Source organism: Xyrauchen texanus, chromosome 30 (genome assembly GCF_025860055.1).
Source record: "Xyrauchen texanus isolate HMW12.3.18 chromosome 30, RBS_HiC_50CHRs, whole genome shotgun sequence".
Taxonomy (NCBI): domain Eukaryota; kingdom Metazoa; phylum Chordata; class Actinopteri; order Cypriniformes; family Catostomidae; genus Xyrauchen; species Xyrauchen texanus.
The window spans coordinates 29,011,119-29,030,045 of NC_068305.1; the positions used below are offsets into that span (position 1 = coordinate 29,011,119).

General features: G+C 37.8%; 1 protein-coding gene across 1 annotated transcript in view; it reads right to left on the reverse strand.

Moving 5' to 3' along the window:
- Positions 1-18,927, reverse strand: part of LOC127623850 (NBAS subunit of NRZ tethering complex) — a 218,060-nt gene that overhangs the window by 54,026 nt on the left and 145,107 nt on the right. Inside the window, exons 43-48 of the mRNA XM_052098413.1 lie at positions 18,263-18,516; positions 14,466-14,800; positions 13,033-13,242; positions 11,306-11,508; positions 4,511-4,600; positions 3,344-3,539 (exon numbers count right to left, since the gene is read on the reverse strand). Of these exons, the coding sequence (XP_051954373.1) occupies positions 3,344-3,539; positions 4,511-4,600; positions 11,306-11,508; positions 13,033-13,242; positions 14,466-14,800; positions 18,263-18,516 (1,288 nt within the window). The remainder of the gene's footprint in view (positions 1-3,343; positions 3,540-4,510; positions 4,601-11,305; positions 11,509-13,032; positions 13,243-14,465; positions 14,801-18,262; positions 18,517-18,927) is intronic.

Here is an 18,927-nt window from a genome sequence, read left to right on the forward strand (position 1 = left end):
ATTTCGAATGGGTTTTTAGAAGACCGGTTTAATAATTATGGGTATAATAAGGTCTATGGTTAACATACCTGAATGTTTTGTTACACAACATTAAATAAACAGAGCTGTATATTAAATTAAACTACAATAATTGTCCCATTAATTACGTGTATAAGCGCGTATAAGAAATCTGTGCGCTAGACAAATGATGTTTAATTAATAGGACAAACATTGTAGTCCTTATGAACAACTCTTTAGCAATTTAAACCAGGTTAACACTGTATGATTTTGGCTACGATTTGCCATCTGAGAGAAAAATGAGGGATCATAAAAGATTTTTCTTCCTAAAGAGCAACATCAGATGTCTTTGATCAATTAGTGTGACAGTTTCACCAATAGCGATTAATTAGTTCAAAGTTTTTCACAGACCTTATTTTACTTATAAATATAAAAACATTACTTTCCTGTCCCTGTCTGTACTTATCTACCCAATAAAGGCAAAAAAATTCCACAAATATAATTTTTTGATTTAGGACTATGAAATAGCTCTATTGACAGTACTGACAGTTAATGAAAGAGACAAAAGCACATTCCAACCACTCTCGCCCTAACTATATTTCTGATCAAACTCATTTCTGTAATCAGACAACTAAGCAATATTCAGTCCTGCGTTTCCTTTGCTCAGATGTGGATCTTCCTCTTTCTAAAAGCGCAAACATGTTTCCTCTATGTAGATTTGAAATGAGGGCCCTTATTCAGGTTTGACAAAGCTCAACAACATTACCCAGACTTTGGGGAGCTAAACAACATCACATCAGAATAAAATGGAACAACAACAAATAGCTCAGCAAAAGATGCAACAGAGTGAACAAATCTGAGACTTGAAATGCAGCTCTTCCTCTTCAGCAGTAAAGTTGTGGTTGCTATGGCAGTGTGTTACAGAATGGGCCAGCATGTGAGTTAGGAGTTTATTAATCTGGGAAACAGGGGATAGAAATGTTATATTAACACATACACTCTCCCATGGGCATGAACAGGCACACAGATAACAGGCACAGACATAAATAAAGACACAAACACACACCTGGGGCGATCAGATGATAACCAGACTCCGTAGCTCATGATATAAACCAGTTCCTGGATCTCTGCAGGCAAACACACTGCGCCAGTGTTCCGTGCCTACCACGCAGGGCACACAGGCCCCATCTCAGTGCTCCCAATCAGGATTTAAACATCGGAGGAAGTGGCCATCCATTCGAGGACTTAACGACTCAGTGAAAAGGCTCCAATCCCTTTTCCCTCCCTCAATTTGTCCATTTTAATTACTCCTCCTTTAGGGCATCACTTCTCATTACAACTCCCTTCATTATCAATTCTTTGTCAATAAAGGCACACAGCATTGCTTTCTGGAGGAAAACAGAAATTGCCAACATTGGGGACACAGTGTTTGGATATGATCATGTGATTCACTATTTCATAGCAAGCAATAGTGGAAGCCAGAATTGAGGCAATTGTTAGGAAATATGACGTGATAATGTTTGGAATAAGAAGGTTAGACTTCATCCTAAATGTTCCACATGCTCTAAACTATTCAAATCCAAAAGTGATTAACTATAAATAAGCACTTTCTGCAGTTTACTCTCAATTGCCCTCAACCCATAAACAATTTCATAGGCTGTTGTTTACCACTGAATAATGCTAATCAGTGCCTGGTGGCAAACTGGAACTACTGACGACAATCTTGAGGGGTTCTTTTTCTTTAAACATCCAGAGACTAAAAGTTGCACTTAATTATTCTATTAAACAATTGGCTGATTAATCCTATTAAAGTGAAACCAAACATCTGATAGTGTTGGCGTATATAAATACTAATTTGCATGATTAAAATTTAGAAGAATGGATTATGTGGTTTGGCAGAAAATGGATTAACAGCATGTGTTTTGTAGTGTGCATTGTATAAGAAGAGTTTGGAGAAATATTGTCTTCACAATATGTCAGAAAACAGTTTTATACTTTTTTCTTAAAGTAATTTCTGCACCACAAGCATCAACAAGCAGATTTGCAAAAAATATAAACCATATTAAAACTGTTTTTTTTTTTTTTCTATGTAATTGGTCGAAGGATAGAGGTAACACTTTACAATAAATGCATTAGGTGTCATGAACTAACAATAAACAATAACAGCATTTATTAATCTTGGTCAGGGGCAAACTGGCCATCGGGAGAACCGGGACTAAGCTGAAGTGAGTCGCTGCATTATGCAGAACGGGCCACAAAACGGCACCTCGATATGATGAACGCGGCAACGATATGCAGAAAAGGACATCACGCACACTTTTGGGCCAGTTTTTATGTAAAATCCAGGGCCGATTTCTCTTCCTAGTCCACCCATGATACCAACTAATGTTAACAAATGCAACTTTATTGTGAAGTGTTACCAAGGTACACCCGCTTCAAACACACACCAATGGTTGAGCCAGTGTTGCCATGGTTGGGATGCTTTAACAGAACAATATTTTGATAGTGCCACATAGTTTGCAATTTTCAGAGAAACCAACCTACGAATGGCTCACCTATACTACAGTTCTGTCTGCATATTAAAATACACACCTTTAACTATGGCAACATATCCATCCATACATACATACATACATCAAGAAATGACTTTGTTTGCTCCACAAATTGAGCCCCATCTGTTCTTTAAAATCAATTCGGTTTAATCATTAACTACAATTTTGGAAAATGTACAAAAACACGCCCGCTCTTGGAACTATGGTGTCATTGTAGGTGAATCTGAGTTTTCTAAGCATAATACATTACTTCATCTGTTCTTTTTGTAAACCAAAAGTTTACCAACGATATTCAGAAGGGCAATCTCCAGAGAGGAGAGATAGGGAGGGAGGGAGGGAGGGGGGGGAGAGAGACTAGGGCAGAAATACATGTTGTATTATATTCCTTTTTCTCTGCCTTTTGCATTTACTCCAGCTGCTCTGGTACATGCAGACTAACAAAAAAACAAAAAATATCACAGAACATGGCAGAATGACATGCATCCCCAAAGCAACATGAAGTGAGGACAAAGAGCATGGCCAAGCAGGCAGTCAGTAATCCCTGGACAAACAACATCTCACTCCTTCACATCCACAACAAAGACATGAAATGCATGCGTGAGACTAGTTAAGCAATTCCTATAAGCACATACTAACTCACAAAGGGCAGCACTGTAAAATGAGATTACATTCACAGTGCCTCACAGAGGAAATAGGCTAATGCTGAGTGAGAGATGTGGGACCATAATAAAGTTTATGTGTGAAGTGTAAATTGTGTTTTGTACCATTGTGGGTATGTACTTGTTTTTTTTTACCTCTCTGTTTGGCCAGCAGGATTTCAAAACTGCTTGGCTCCTGAAGAACACCAGTAGGTGGATGTCCTGATCACTGAGGCTGAAAGAATGTTCTAGAATCTGCAGCACTTCGATTCGGGGTCGTACCGGTTTAGTGTCATCTCCGCAAAAAGGTCGAAGCCATGCCAACATGTCCTCGGATGTCACCATATTACTGCTAAAATACATGAATGTAACACAGCCTTAAGATCACAGAAAATCAGCCAAAATTAAGTTTTTTATTCATCTTATTTATGTATGAAATTTTATAGATACCACTGTATACTGTGGGGTACATGGGCAGTTGACGCATTATGTGCCCATGTACTTTTTTCATCAACATCAAGCTGTTAGGTAACTTTATAAATAAACGTGTAAGGGAAAGACATTGTAGATACATTTTATGTGGTTTAATAGGTCTAACTTCATTTATATTACTCACTACAGAACTTACCTAAATACTGTAAAAAAAAACAATAATAATAATAATAATAAATAAATAAAATATGTGGCCATGTTATACTGTTTTTATACACGCTAAAACAGATGGTTCCAGCTCTAAAATCTGATTAGATTAGACACTATAACACAGCTGTTAAGCATCCAATCTATGCACACATGATCATACACCAACTGAAATCTGTATAATAATATCCAATAATTCCTTCTGAGAATGATCCTTGATCGTTAAAGTGCTAGGTAACCACAAACAGCTTATAGTTAGGCTAATAAACTATTACTTGTCAAATTATTTGTTTGTGACTATCTCTATAAATAAATGTAATTATTTATTGTATATTGGTGTCTTATACCAAATTGCTCAGAAAACACCTTAATAATAGTGTTTCGTTGTATGCAGAAGTTGTATGGCCTACTTTATTGGTTCTTGGTCACTTGGTAAAGATTCTTCAAATGCACTTTTTGTGTTCCCACGACATGTGAGTGTAAACAATAAGACAATTTTATTTTTTGGGCGAACTATGCCTTTAATTAAAGCAGTGGTATTGTATTATAATGCCCATAAGTATAATGTACACATATGCCCCTATGGCTTTATACATTGAATACCAACTCTTCTCTGAGGTTGAATGGGTGGCATTTGGCTTCATTAATGGTACAAAGGTACAATGCAACAAAGGACACACTTACCCGCTCTGTACATTAGTGTGCACTGCCGCAACGATTCCTTCTAGAACCTTCAAGGGGTCTGCATAATCTTTCAAAGCGTCCTTGTCACCACTGAAAACAAAAACACACACACACACACACACACACACACACACACATATATAACTTGAGTTTTGGTTCAATTGAGGCTTTTGAGCGGATTTATAGCTCCAAACTTAGTGTGTGTGTGTGTTTGTGTGTGTGCACGAAAGGAAAGGATTTTCACACTGAGCAATCTTAATGTCCTTCTGCTGAATCTCTAGCTGCAGGGCTCCTCCCTTCTATTCTGGACTCGCCTGTCTCCCTCCATTAAAAGTCTGTTCATGTAATGCTTCCATGAGTGAGGTTGTGCCACATTATTGTGTTTCTGTTAAAGGAATGGTTCACCCAAAATGAAAATTCTGTTTTCATTTACTCACCGGTTTCATCATTCTAAAAGCGTATGACTTTCTTATGCGGAACACAAAAGATTTTGTTTATTTTAATGAATATCTTGACGTCTTTTCAATAAAATGGCAGTTCAATAAAATGGCAAGTGTGTATCTTCCTCGGTGGTAGTAAATATTCTCATACCCCAGATTAATTCGCAAAGACAACTTTAAGCCATTTGTAAGTACATTTTCTTGAAAACTGTAAACACGGTTTATGTGGCAATATAACAGTTCCTCTGATTTAGAGGCCTGTCCGGCGTATATAGAAAGCTTTTTGAAAACAATGTCTATTTATTTCAGTAGAGCAGAAATTTCACTTTAAAGCTTAAAAAGGCCCAGAAAGTATCATAAAGATAGCCCACATGATTTGTGCATCATATTCCAAGTCTTCTGAAGCCATACAATTGGTTTTTAAATGTAAACCATTTATTAGTGTAAAACTTGAGGTCCACTGCACACTGCCATTATATTGAGAAGACGGACAGAGACATTTATTAAAACATCTCGTTTTTTTGTTCCTCATAAGAAAGTCATGCGTTTGGACCCACATGAGGGTGAGTAAATGATGACATAGATCATGACATTTCATTTTTGGGTGAACTATTCCTTTAATAATTGCTTTGAATCTCTATGCATACATCCTCTTATTTATTTCTACTGCTGTAGGAAACACATTTTGTCTGGCACTAAATAATGTGTCTGTGTTCTTTGCCATTCTCCATGATATCAACAAAAGCTCTTTTGCTGCATTCTTCAGTACTGTTTTTGTGTCTTATGCCTCCCCTTTTTAGTTTGGTTTGGGGATATTGCAAGTCAATGCAACATGAGCAATGTTTCAGTGAGGATGACAGTTTTCCTTGCACTGCTTCCAAAACATTCATGTTTCAACATCCTGTGTATAATACATACTATTATTTACTTCAGCTATATCCCCCTACTGTATCAAATCACAGTCTGTGTATATGGTGTACAAAAAACACAAGTGATTTACTTTCTCTGTTGCAGCCAGTGCTGTAGCACTTAATTAGCAGGGCGCTGGTTGGGATACATATTTCTGCTTTGTCATTGTTGTAAATGGCACTATAGTCCATTTTATTATTACACTATCATTAAAATGTTCATGCAGTGTTAAATTCAACAGAATTAGTCTGACATTCCTCTGGTACTCTGGTAATAAGTTTAAAGACTTTAATTCCAACATTAATTAATTCTCTTTCAATCCTCTAAAATATTATGCTCTGATTTTAGTATGATTGAAATAACCTTGCAATTCATTTCTACTGGTACTGTGACCTAAAACATTACATAAACTTGTATTTTACGTTTTCTGAGGAAATTCTGAGTGGTGTTTGACCATGCGAAACTTGCCGACATGGTGGTAGGGTGTTGTAGGTGGCAGAGTCCAAATAATTTCCTACTGTATGCAAGCATTTTTTTTTTTTAATATTTTGACATTTTTACATCTTGAAAAGAAAATAAATACGTTTACTCTGATACAATTCTCCAGATTTCTACAGATTTTTTACTTTTGTGGCAGAAAACTGCAAAAAATGTGAAACCCATGTGGCCGCAATTTTAGTGATGTCTAATTTGCTAATTAATCACTCGAGTCAAATCTTTTATCAATTTTATTCTTTTGAATCGGTCAACATAAATTCAAAAGATGGTCTGAATGAATTGTTAGTGAATCACAAATCTGAATCAAAATCACAAGGGGAGTGCATGCCAGACAAGACGTGTGGTCATGTCTTCACTGTGGAATATAAAGAGAAGAGACTGTTGTTGCAGGTAAGATAAAAAAAAAAGAATCAATTTTAGCTAAAACATTATTAGTGTTATGAAATGGGTTGCCACGGGTATAATCTACCGTGTCTTAATTTTTGCAATATACTTGTACTTTTGATCTGAAGTACATCTAATATTTGTTACTTTAATAATTTTTCTGAAGTATTTTTTTCTGTTAATTTCCATAAATATATCTTTACTTTGGGTACTTTATGCTACACTGGTGGGTGGGTGCCGGGCATTGTTTTGTGGTTGCTTACACTGAGAACATTTAAAAAAAAAAAAAATGAATACATATATATATATATATATATATATATATATATATATATATATATATATATATATATATATATATATAATTATTTGTATTCATTTTCAAAATTCCAAAAGTCAATCGAGCAAAGCCAGAAATATTGACAGACAAGATGTTTTTGTGTCGCGGGTAAGTAGAAAAGCACATTTCTGTTAAGATACTAAAGACATGACTATTTTACTGCATGTTTATCATGTTATGGATTTCTGAATCTGAAAATATATCTGTTTTTCCATGCATTCTACTCTGTTGGTCCTGCTGTAAAAACAAAAAAAGAAAATCACAGAAAGTTGCCAGCATCTCACTGAGGCTCGAGTACGTGTTTCATATCAACAATGAATGAATCATTGTTCTGCCACTGTTGGACTGGGATACAAGTATACTATGGACTAGCCAACGGGATTAAACTGTGCAGCGCATCCGCTGGCCACAGTGCTGGAGCAGAACGGAGCCGCTACCGGTCTCTCACCAGAGCAGCTCTACACTAACGAATCTGCATTGAGCTTGTACCCACATGTACAGTGGTAAATACAGCGCAAGTTGTGGAGCCCATTTGAATTCAACACAGAATTAGCTGTTATACACCCATGTGATATGGAGATTCTTTTGCTATCAATGAGGTATTGACTAAATGCAGCAACAAGGCTTGTGCACTGTTAAAAGGACATTTTTTAAAGAACTGGATGCCAGATCAGATGTGATATTTTTTGGGGGTAAAATCTATAGTTTTTTTTTTTTTTTCCCGTGTAGGTGTTCTGAATGGTTTCTAGGTGGTTGCTTTCTTGCACAATATAGCCCATTCCCAAGTCTTTTTGATATTTCCTAATCTTTCTGATGTTCTGGCCCTTTGATATCGCTACTGTCCTTTCTTCAATGCAAGTCTATGGAATATTTGTTTTCCTTTTTTTATCGTTCGCAAGCAGTAGGTTAGAACGGTTCAGGCTGAGTTTAAAACTTTGGGTTTGTGGTTTGTTAAAATGATCTATAATCCATGCAATGTTTATTTCAGCTGCTGAATTACCATTACGTATATACACTCACCTAAAGGATTATTAGGAACACGTGTTCAATTTCTCATTAATGCAATTATCTAATCAACCAATCACATGGCAGTTGCTTCAATGCATTTAGGGGTGTGGTCCTGGTCAAGACAATCTCCTGAACTCCAAACTGAATGTCAGAATGGGAAAGAAAGGTGATTTAAGCAATTTTGAGCGTGGCATGGTTGTTGGTGCCAGACGGGCCGGTCTGAGTATTTCACAATCTGCTCAGTTACTGGGATTTTCACGCACAACCATTTCTAGGGTTTACAAAGAATGGTGTGAAAAGGGAAAAACATCCAGTATGCGGCAGTCCTGTGGGCTGAAAATGCCTTGTTGATGCTAGAGGTCAGAGGAGAATGGGCCGACTGATTCAAGCTGATAGAAGAGCAACTTTGCCTGAAATAACCACTCGTTACAACCGAGGTATGCAGCAAAGCATTTGTGAAGCCACAACACGCACAACCTTGAGGCGGATGGGCTACAACAGCGGAAGACCCCACCGAGTACCACTCATCTCCACTACAAATAGGAAAAAGAGGCTACAATTTGCAAGAGCTCACCAAAATTGGACAGTTGAAGACTGGAAAAATGTTGCCTGGTCTGATGAGTCTCGATTTCTGTTGAGACATTCAGATGGTAGAGTCAGAATTTGGCGTAAACAGAATGAGAACATGGATCCATCATGCCTTGTTACCACTGTGCAGGCTGGTGGTGGTGGTGTAATGGTGTGGGGGATGTTTTCTTGGCACACTTTAGGCCTCTTAGTGCCAATTGGGCATCGTTTAAATGCCACGGCCTACCTGAGCATTGTTTCTGACCATGTCCATCCCTTTATGGCCACCATGTACCCATCCTCTGATGGCTACTTCCAGCAGGATAATGCACCATGTCACAAAGCTCGAATCATTTCAAATTGGTTTCTTGAACATGACAATGAGTTCACTGTACTAAAATGGCCCCCACAGTCACCAGATCTCAACCCAATAGAGCATCTTTGGGATGTGGTGGAACGGGAGCTTCGTGCCCTGGATGTGCATCCCACAAATCTCCATCAACTGCAAGATGCTATCCTATCAATATGGGCCAACATTTCTAAAGAATGCTTTCAGCACCTTGTTGAATCAATGCCACGTAGAATTAAGGCAGTTCTGAAGGCGAAAGGGGGTCAAACACAGTATTAGGATGGTGTTCCTAATAATCCTTTAGGTGAGTGTATATCAAATCCTAATATTACTCTTGGTCTCTGCTTCCATCTCTGTGGTGTCTAGTTATTCTTGCTGCAGGCAGTAGCAAGTCAAAAGTGCGCTCGAGATAAAAGAGTGCTTGTGAACTGTGAAGGCAAACTGGGTTTCTACAAGAGCACACTTACCGTGCTTAAAATGGTGCTTAAAATGGAAGCATTGTGATCATTTATAAGATTGGCAGAAGTGACTGTGACACTAGATAGCTAGCTAAAAGGGAAAATGTGTGGTGAATTTTCCAATGGCACATTTTTTTAAGTCAGAGTTAGTTTTCTCCAGTTGATGTTTAGATAGCTTCCAACATGAAAGGTTTATGCTGGGGCAATGGAACTTTTCCAGGGTCTGAGAAAAATAAATTGACTTAATCAACTTTTTTCTTGCAGAGAGTAGAACAACTGACTTATGACTTATGCATGTAAACGTCTTATTGTATGACACTCAGGCCAGAAACAAATTGAGAAGAGCTAAGAATACAGTTTTATGAAATTAGCGTTCCCCAATAATTTGACAGTTAACAATGCCCAATATATTAAATTGTTCATGTTTAATTTGCCCACCTCTGCAAATCAGTAATTAGCACCCGAAGACAGGGACATGTATTAGTTTTAAGCAATTACCCAGAATATGAATCACTCCTGCAGGGAGATTGGGAGAGAGGGGGAGGACAGGTTCATATAAATGCTTGCGTTTTTAAAAGTGTAATCAAGCTTTATTTTCCTGACCATCATTTCATCTGATTCAGAAGACCTTCAATAATGTCGCTTGATTACAGACTGAGTTTAAGCATCTGATCAACACTCACTCACAGAGCAGGATGACTAATCAGGAGGTAAAGATGGAAGGTTCCTGATCTTTGGTGGAAATGTGATATATTTGCCTTTAAGGCTAAGATAAAATTAGCTGAAAGGGGTGTAATTCATCACATAGTCAAAATGATAACTAGCATAACAGTCTTTTCAGACATTTAGTGTAAAAACAAAACAAACATACACACTAGAAACTGTCTTAAAGGAATAGTTCACTCAAAAGTGAAACTTCTGTCATTATTTATTCACTCTTGTGTCATTTCTAAATTATATCCTGTTTTCCCCCCTTTGGAACAAAAAAAAGGAGAATTCTGAAGCATCTTCCTGCAGCTGTTTTTGATAGAATCACGATCATAGCGACTACATCTGTCAAGCTGCAAAAATTTGCAAAATAAAAACAACAACAACATAAAACCACCTTAAAGTAATCTTCTAAAGCCATTCAATAACTGTGTGAGGAATTAGGAATTTAAGCAACTAATAATATTTCCCTCCAGTGAGCTGTTAACTCGAGAACTGATATCCAGGTATCTGTGCATGTCTACTTTTAAAGTGCTTCTTTGTCCTTTTTGGACCTTTACAGGCATAGTCACTATGAACATGGATGGAAAAATAGCTGTGTGAAAATTCTTTAAGTAATCATTATTGTTCCATCATAAAAAAAATAAAATGTCATAATGGTGACTAAAAAATGACAGAACTTTCATTTAAGAAAGAGGGGAAAAGGGTATTAAAAAATGTACGCTGAACTTTTCTGCAGTTCTGAATTGCTAGTATTATTAAGAACACATTGTTTTTAGGAGACAGCCAACGGGGAAAGTAGACCTACTAAAAGCAGCAGATGAAAGGTAAGAAAAAAAGAGAAAGTTAGATGGAAATGAGAGAGCAGAGGCCACGGCAGATTCCAAAGCTGTGTTTAACTCAATCAAGCACAAACACATCCAGCCTGACATAGGTTAATATAGGGATAGGTCATAAAGACATACAGAGAGAGAGAGAGAGAGAGAGAGAGAGAGAGAGAGACAAAGGCAGAAAGGGAAGAGAAAGCATTAGAGGAAATGAGCTAAAGTATAAAACAGACAGGGTGAAAATGAGGGTGATGTTAAGAAAAAGACATCGGCAAACATAAACAAGCTGAACTGTTGCTCATCGTACCTGAGAGCAGTTATGATTCGCTCTACTGCATCCTGTACTACACTCTTTGGCGATAGGTCGCTCATTCCCACAGCGACAGTGAGCAGCTGCTCGATTTGTTCAAGAAGCTGTCCGTCCAGGGCCATTGTGACGGCCAGATGGTGTACCTTAGATTGCTCGGACCTAGACAGGTCATAAATGTGACTGTACATCTGCAAGCGCTCCTAGAACATTGAGAGTAGAATAAAAAATAAAAAAGAGACTGAGAACACGGTTTCTTTCCCATCTTCTGCCAATAATCAATGAGCGATATGTGCTCAAAAATTATGTTTTGAAGCCTTAAATGTCTGTAGAGAAATATAGTACAATAAACCAGCAGATAAGTCAGAAACAAGGTTATTATCATTAAAAGAAATGATAGATGAGGTTTTTTTAGGTTATTCAAGAGCTAGTAATAAAATAGAGAACACAGTCAAAAGTGCTTTGCTTTTTAGGAACAGCAGCAATTAAAAATTAAAAAAATGTGATACAAAAACACTAAAGTAGTAATTCAATGAAAAGCAGAACAATTTATATTTACTGTGTAATTATTAGATATGCATTAATAAAGATTCAATACAGTCAGAGTTTGACTCGACCTGTTATTGAAATGTATTGGGATTCAAGCTTCTGAAGATATCCAAACAAGGACGGTGAGTGCTTTTTTCTTTTTCTTGTTTGATTAATATTAACGATAGGCTTATAACAGCTGCAACACGTCAGGCTGCATTTACATATTGCACAGACAGGCCCGGCTCTACAGGGGGGACTGGTTGGGCCTGGCCCACCTTGAGAACTGCACCTATATCCACCCCTCCAACTGTTCGGCCCACCCGGTGGGTGCTATGGCCAACCTTACATCTTAGAGCTAGAGCTAGAGCCAGGCCTGTGCACAGATCGGATATGTTGATATAAGGTTTTATCCTGTCTACATCACGTAATACATTAATGAATTAATTTCATATTGCGTCAAGATGGCGCAGATTTTTGTCTCGTCTGTTAAGGCTCCCGCAATAAATTAACAACTGAGTTTACATTCATGTCGTGTCAAGAAGCGCATTTAAATGTTCATGCACGCAGCTGCATTCACAGTGAAAAACGAGCGCTCTTTAGAGCATGTAAACAACAAACATGTAACAACATACTGTATATATGCAATATAATATACGCACATGCAATACACCCTATTTACTGATGTAATACATGGACTACATTTTTAAAAATAAGCAAAAACTCACAAAACATGTATGATTAAATACATTATATGTCTGTAATTTAACAAGTTAGAAGGTCCCCTGTATAATGAACAACAGCGTTAACTGAAAGAGAATTTATTTAATACTGTATGAATGTAGACAAATAAAAGAGAAAGAGTGAGCTCTGAGGGGGGAGTGGTAAAGTTACATATTCACATCTAAGGCCCTGTTAACACCTGGTTTTAAAGTTTAGTCTCAGGTGATCCAATCACAAATGGACAAATCTCACACCATCTGAGAAACAACGTTGTGTGTGTTTATACAGGTATGAACAGGTAAAAAAAAAAATGGGTAGTAGTTAGAAATGTATGTCATCAATTTATACACAAGTTATAGGTGTAAACGGTGTTCTGTCTCGGCTGACCATCTGTAATTGGATCACAAGTGAATACATTTTAAAAATGCAAATATGTGGGTAACCTTTCTTAAAGTGTATTTGTTTTTGATGATTACCTCTTTGCTTGTCTTGAGTGACAAGAGGAAGACACTGCTCAGAGTCTCTAGATGAGCGAGTGATTGCTGGATATGTGTGAGTGCGGAGTCAAAGTTGGAGGCGGAGTTTTCACCTTTGTCATCATTGCTCTTTTTCTTACTCTTCCCACTAATGCTTTTCAGAGCCTTCTGTGCACGCTTGGTGATCTCCTGTCTGGTCTCTACAGATAGCTAAACACGAACACAAAAGAGAACCATACACATTAAAACACTTACAATCAAAATAATGATTAATCTAACTTTGATTCAATAGCATGTTTTAAATCCTATTCAAGAAAGGGTCTTTATATATAAATTTACTACACATGAAATACATTTAGCATGAGTGCTATGTGTATGTTACATTTACAGTTTTTACATATATGGATTTGGCAGGTGCTTTTATTCGTGCATTAACAGTGCATTCAAGGTTTTTGAACCAATGAGTTTAGTGTTGCAAATGCAATGTTCTACCAGTCAAGCAACAGGAACTGTTTGTGCGAAATGGAAATATGGAAAACACCCTAAATGAGCCTCTGTAATAAAACGGCCCATCGCTGATGTTCGTTGGCCTACTGGAGCATTCAAAAGATGTAATTGTAATGATTGTTTTGTTAATATAACGTGCAAGTTTCAAATACTCAATCCCATAAACAAACACCCACTCTCACCATTTAAGAAGAGCTGCATTGATCTGGTACTCAAGAATACCACAGGGAGAGGAAGCCAATGAGATGTGCCATCCCTCTGCTATAGATTATGTGCAAAGAGTGAGTAAATACATTAAATGTATGTGTGTGTATGTGTGTGTGTGTGTGTGTGTGTGTGCACGTGCATGTGGGGGGTTGGGGGGTGTTTGAGGTAAACCGTGGATGTGAAGATGTATCCAGGGATGTGGAGTATAATGTGTTCACGCTGAGATTAATCTAGATGAGAAATGGGATGAAAGCAGATGATACTACATAGTTAAAATTGGAGATTATAATAAAGAGACACTCAGGAAACATTGGAAAAATATCCCATTCTCACTGCTTATAAGCAAGATTTTAATCTTGGCTCAAGAAGGCCTGGTTTGGGCCCATGCGGTAAAGTTAAGTTGTGAAATGTGAGGCTTTGTGGGCCGATTCTGTTGAATGCCTTTTCTATGAGGTCACCTCTGGATGACGTCTTTTTCACTGATAAATGAAATGTAGGGTTCCTGTATCTCAACTGGCATAGCACATGCAAACCTCAAGGTCATGGGTTCGAATCCCAGCTTACACAGATACGGAATTAAACATTTAGCTTGAATGCACTGTAAGTGACTTTGGATCAAAGGATTTGCCAACTGCATAATTGTAAATGTTAAGTGACATCTGTGCTTCCCCACTCTTAAAAAGCGACACTGATCATTACCCTTTCTGTATTAGATTCACCTTATTGGCTGCTTCAGGGGAAAAAGTGATTGCATCCAGGAAGTTAACAATGTCTAAGGGCAACAGTCGGTCAAAGAATTTGGCACAGATGTTATAGGCAAGCAGGAAGTCTTGATCACTCTGAGGGGCTTTCTTCAGCACATGCTGATCACCTTCCCAAAAAAGTTTATGTAGCCAGGTGGTGTGGACAGCACTAGAGGTGAGCGGTTCACCTCCCTTCCGGGGGATTCGAGGGGCCAGTTTGGAGATTGACAGCACATTCTGGCTGGTTAGTACTGGCTCCAGAGCTTTCAGAGGATCGGACTCTTCATCTATCAGCTTCTTATAGTCCAGACCTAAGCAATCACATCATAAACAGTAGCAAATTTTATGAATTCAAAAACATTATGATTCAAACATCAAACACAAAGCAACATAATGAACAGGGCCCAGCAATAAGAAGAGCCAGGGGCTAGTATGAGGAGATTCTAGACACATTCAGGACAAAACTTGGGGTAGTTCAAGCCACATATATACAAACTTTACTCAACCCAACAAGAGCTACGTTAGCGTAGGGAAATTGTGAATTGTAACAGCTGTTGTTGAGTATTTGCCCAGGGCTATTATTTCAGGTCGTGCAATAAACAATAAAAAAGTAAGGAATGGAGGCAAATTCATTTGGCCAAGTGTAATTGAAATGTGCTTATTAAAATGGGTAGCAAAAGTGAAGTGAAAATATCCCTAAACTTTTTGGCCAGTTAATGGAACGCTGTCAAAATCATACGCTCATTGAATATATACATGCATTTTTATGCCTTGCAAATTTACAAAAATTATAATATATATATATATATTTTTTTAATTGTTGTTATCAGACTGTAGCAACTTAAATACATTGCCATGGTTAGGTATCTAGCTGTCAGTGTATGTACTTTATTTGATGAAGGATGCACTTTCAGCCAGTAAAACAGTACATAAGTACGCAGGTGAGTAGTATGAATAGATTCCAGTAATAACCTACTTCATCTTGAAACATGTGCATTTACCCTTCAGGACTGACTACCTCTGTAATGATCAAAAATAAGATGTTCATTGTGGTTTCAAGCGTTTTTTTGCTTGTTTTTATTTCTGTCAATCAGTGTGAATAGGAGTAGACTTGGCATGCCTCCAGGATGTATCAAGTTGGACAGACGCATTACACTGATGCACACAACCTCAACAAGGCATTAAATATTTAAACACCTGCCTCTGAGAATGGGTCAGTCTCTCGATAGGGGCCAGTGGGTCATTCAACACACAGACACACATACTCTAACACACAGAGACATGGACAAGATGGTGTTATGTCCGTCTCTTGGGTTGTGGCAGATGCTAAGAACAGTCTCTACAGGATTGTGTGTGGGAACATGCATGCGAAAGAGTGTGTTTTTGGTGTATGCTAAGTGTGAGTGTTTAAAAGGCGATGTAGCAGCTGGACAGTGTGAAAACTATCCGACACAGTACCTCCTGACCTCTCACACACTCTAAAATCAGCAATACACCAGTCCGAGATTACCAAGTTGTTTCACATAAAGGAGGGGAGGAGAGAGAGAGAGAGAGAGAGAGAGAGAGAGAGAGAGAGAGAAAAAAGATGTCACTGTGTACTCCCTTTTCTCATTTGTTTTCAATGACAGGACTTTTTTTTTTTTTTACATTCAGAGCTACAGTGGGACAAAAGTCAGGCTGTTGCAGTTTATACTCTTACGATAATTTGATAACAAATGGCTTAGGGCAACTTTGAGCCACAATATTTGAGTTATTACAATGACTAATAGGTACCAGACAGATTTTGAGACGCATATTATAGAACACTGGTGGGTCCCGAACCATAAATGGATCACAGGTCTACTAGGGTCGTGGACAGCAGGGAATAAACAAAGCTAAATACAAATAATAAACTCCAAATAACCACATAATTGTGCATAGTTATGATGAAAAAATAATAGGCTTATGAACTTTTAAAATTAAGGATAAAATGTTTCCCATATCTTTTGTTGTTGACATCAAAGACTGTGCATCCACTCAAACTCAATTTGGTGCAAATTCTTCTGCCACTTGCTAGACACTAGACAGTGTAGGCGAAAGTCAAAATTGACTGATGGCGTGTCATGCAAATACATTTAAATGACTTACATTTTCATTTTGGTACTAAACATCCAATGTAAAATCGAAGACCAGATGAGACCCACTCCAACTGATCTGCATAAAAATATCCTGTGTATATGGTATATGCTTGTAAAATATTTAAAAATGAGATTAGTGAAAACATGGAACACAATAAGTGCTACACAGGTTCTGTTAAATGCATCGAGTTTGTAATGATAACATGAGTATGCAGTGCTTCAATAATAAAGAGAGAGATATAGAGAGAGAGGTATGCAGCTAATGAACTCATTCAAACCTCTCTTCATCCCCACTGTGTACTTCACAATAATCTCTCTATTTATCGGAAAAGACCATACATGAATTGTGTATGGACTACTTAACGTTCCTCAACTACTTTCATTTGCACACGCATTGCTCAGCGACTCATTCCCTGCTGTCTCAGATGGGGAGAGACGTGTCTGATTACATATGAAATTTTTAGATATGGTGTTGTTTGATATGCTCGCAATCATTATCTTTTTCAATGCTTCATTTGTGTTACCATGACAGCCACACATTAATCAATTCTCCCATTCTTAAACGACTTTACGTCCAAAATCCAAAATACAGTCAACAGTGGAAAAATCTGACTTGGACAGAAGACCGTCAGAAAAACATGTAAAATTACCAACCACAGCTTGTTTGTTTCTTACTAGCTAATTAATAGCAGAGTTATCCAAAATAAGTAAAATCATAAAAATAAAGTGCCGTTGAAAAAATGAAATGGTGGAAAAAGCGTTTAGACTGCAGCATGAATGAATTGTGACCAGTAAAAGCACTGTTTAATTGCAGTTGTCTGTGCATTTCCAATTGCAACTCCAAAACACTAAAGGAATTATGCAACTAAGACAACAGCACAAACATGCCAACAAAATATGTGATGAACGCAATTAGTATGGCGCAATTCCGAATTTGTGGGCCAGTTCGGAGTGCTATATAGCGGAAGATGCAGCAAACCACTGAAATCTGTCGTAGTCTGCCAGGACTGTACAGCATGTCTTAACATGCTGAAAGAAAAGAAAAAAAATAGAAGAGATCAATAGAAAATCAATAGAAAAGATCAATAGAAAAGAAAAAAAAAAACTTCTCCTTTGAAAAATACATAAAATATGTGCTTGGTGCCATATAAATTGTACCGTTGAAAATAGCACAAAGGAAAAGGAATTACATTGCACGGAAAGGAATGTCAAATCCTTAATTTATATACTGCGCAATATAGATGCAGCGCTATTTCAGTGCTGATAACGCCTGCTTAAACAAGATTGTGGTGGTTAGTGAATATAATGCAAGTTTTTGTGCTTAAGTACAACACACATAAGTGGCATAACATTTTAGGGACTAACCTTGCAAGTTTTGTCAAATCAGGTGATTCCTCCCTCAAAAGCGGTCACTGTATCAATTCGGTACCTTGTTAATGCAACTTTGTTTCCCGGAAAACTGATAAAAAACCACAACTTGTACGCCTTTATAAAGTAGCGTAGCACCAGAAAAAAGATTGGAACTGGCAATTTCAGCAAGAAATATGCATTATGCATATTTGTCAGTGAATGGACTGTGGGCAACCTGTGGGCAACCTGTGGGCATGCTGTCTAAGGATGAAACAAACAGCGGAGTAACGCATGGCTGCCACTTACCGATGGCAACGGCTTTGAGCTTCTTGAGAAGTTTGAGGTGCGTGTCAGGCTTTATCGCGGAGGGAGGGAAGTAGATGCCGCAGCCACAGTTTTCTAGAAGGGTGAAGTAGAACAGGAGTCGAAGCTGATCGGTTCCAGCTACACTGGGGTACACATATTTAGTCATGTGTGTGTGGAAGGCTTCGGGATCTGTCTTCAGAGTCTCAAACAAGCCCAGGGCCTCAGTCCTGCTCTCGATGTCTTGGGTGGAAAGGCTGAAGAGAGTAACGAGAAAGAGAGAAATGAGAGATAGATAAAAATACAGCACTGATCACTCATCCATTGTAAACTGCTTATAGAAGATCAATCAAGGCAATGCACTGCCATTTTTCCCAAATGTCGAAGACAAAACGAGACAAAGTACATTAAGTTCGAGCTAATAAACTGCGACTGCCCACTTGTGCGGGAAAATAGATTTTGTTTAATCTAAAATAAATTCTTTAAACTACTTAAAAGTTCATTAAACTTAATTCACTGTGGTTTGACTCCATCCCATGACAAACTGAAAATTACATTTTTAAGCAGTGAATTACAGCCTATGGCAAGCATTTACTGACCCACTGTAAATCTGATGTCAGGTTGGGATTCTATGGGTGTCATGTTTTATGTTAGAGCTGCCCTGATTT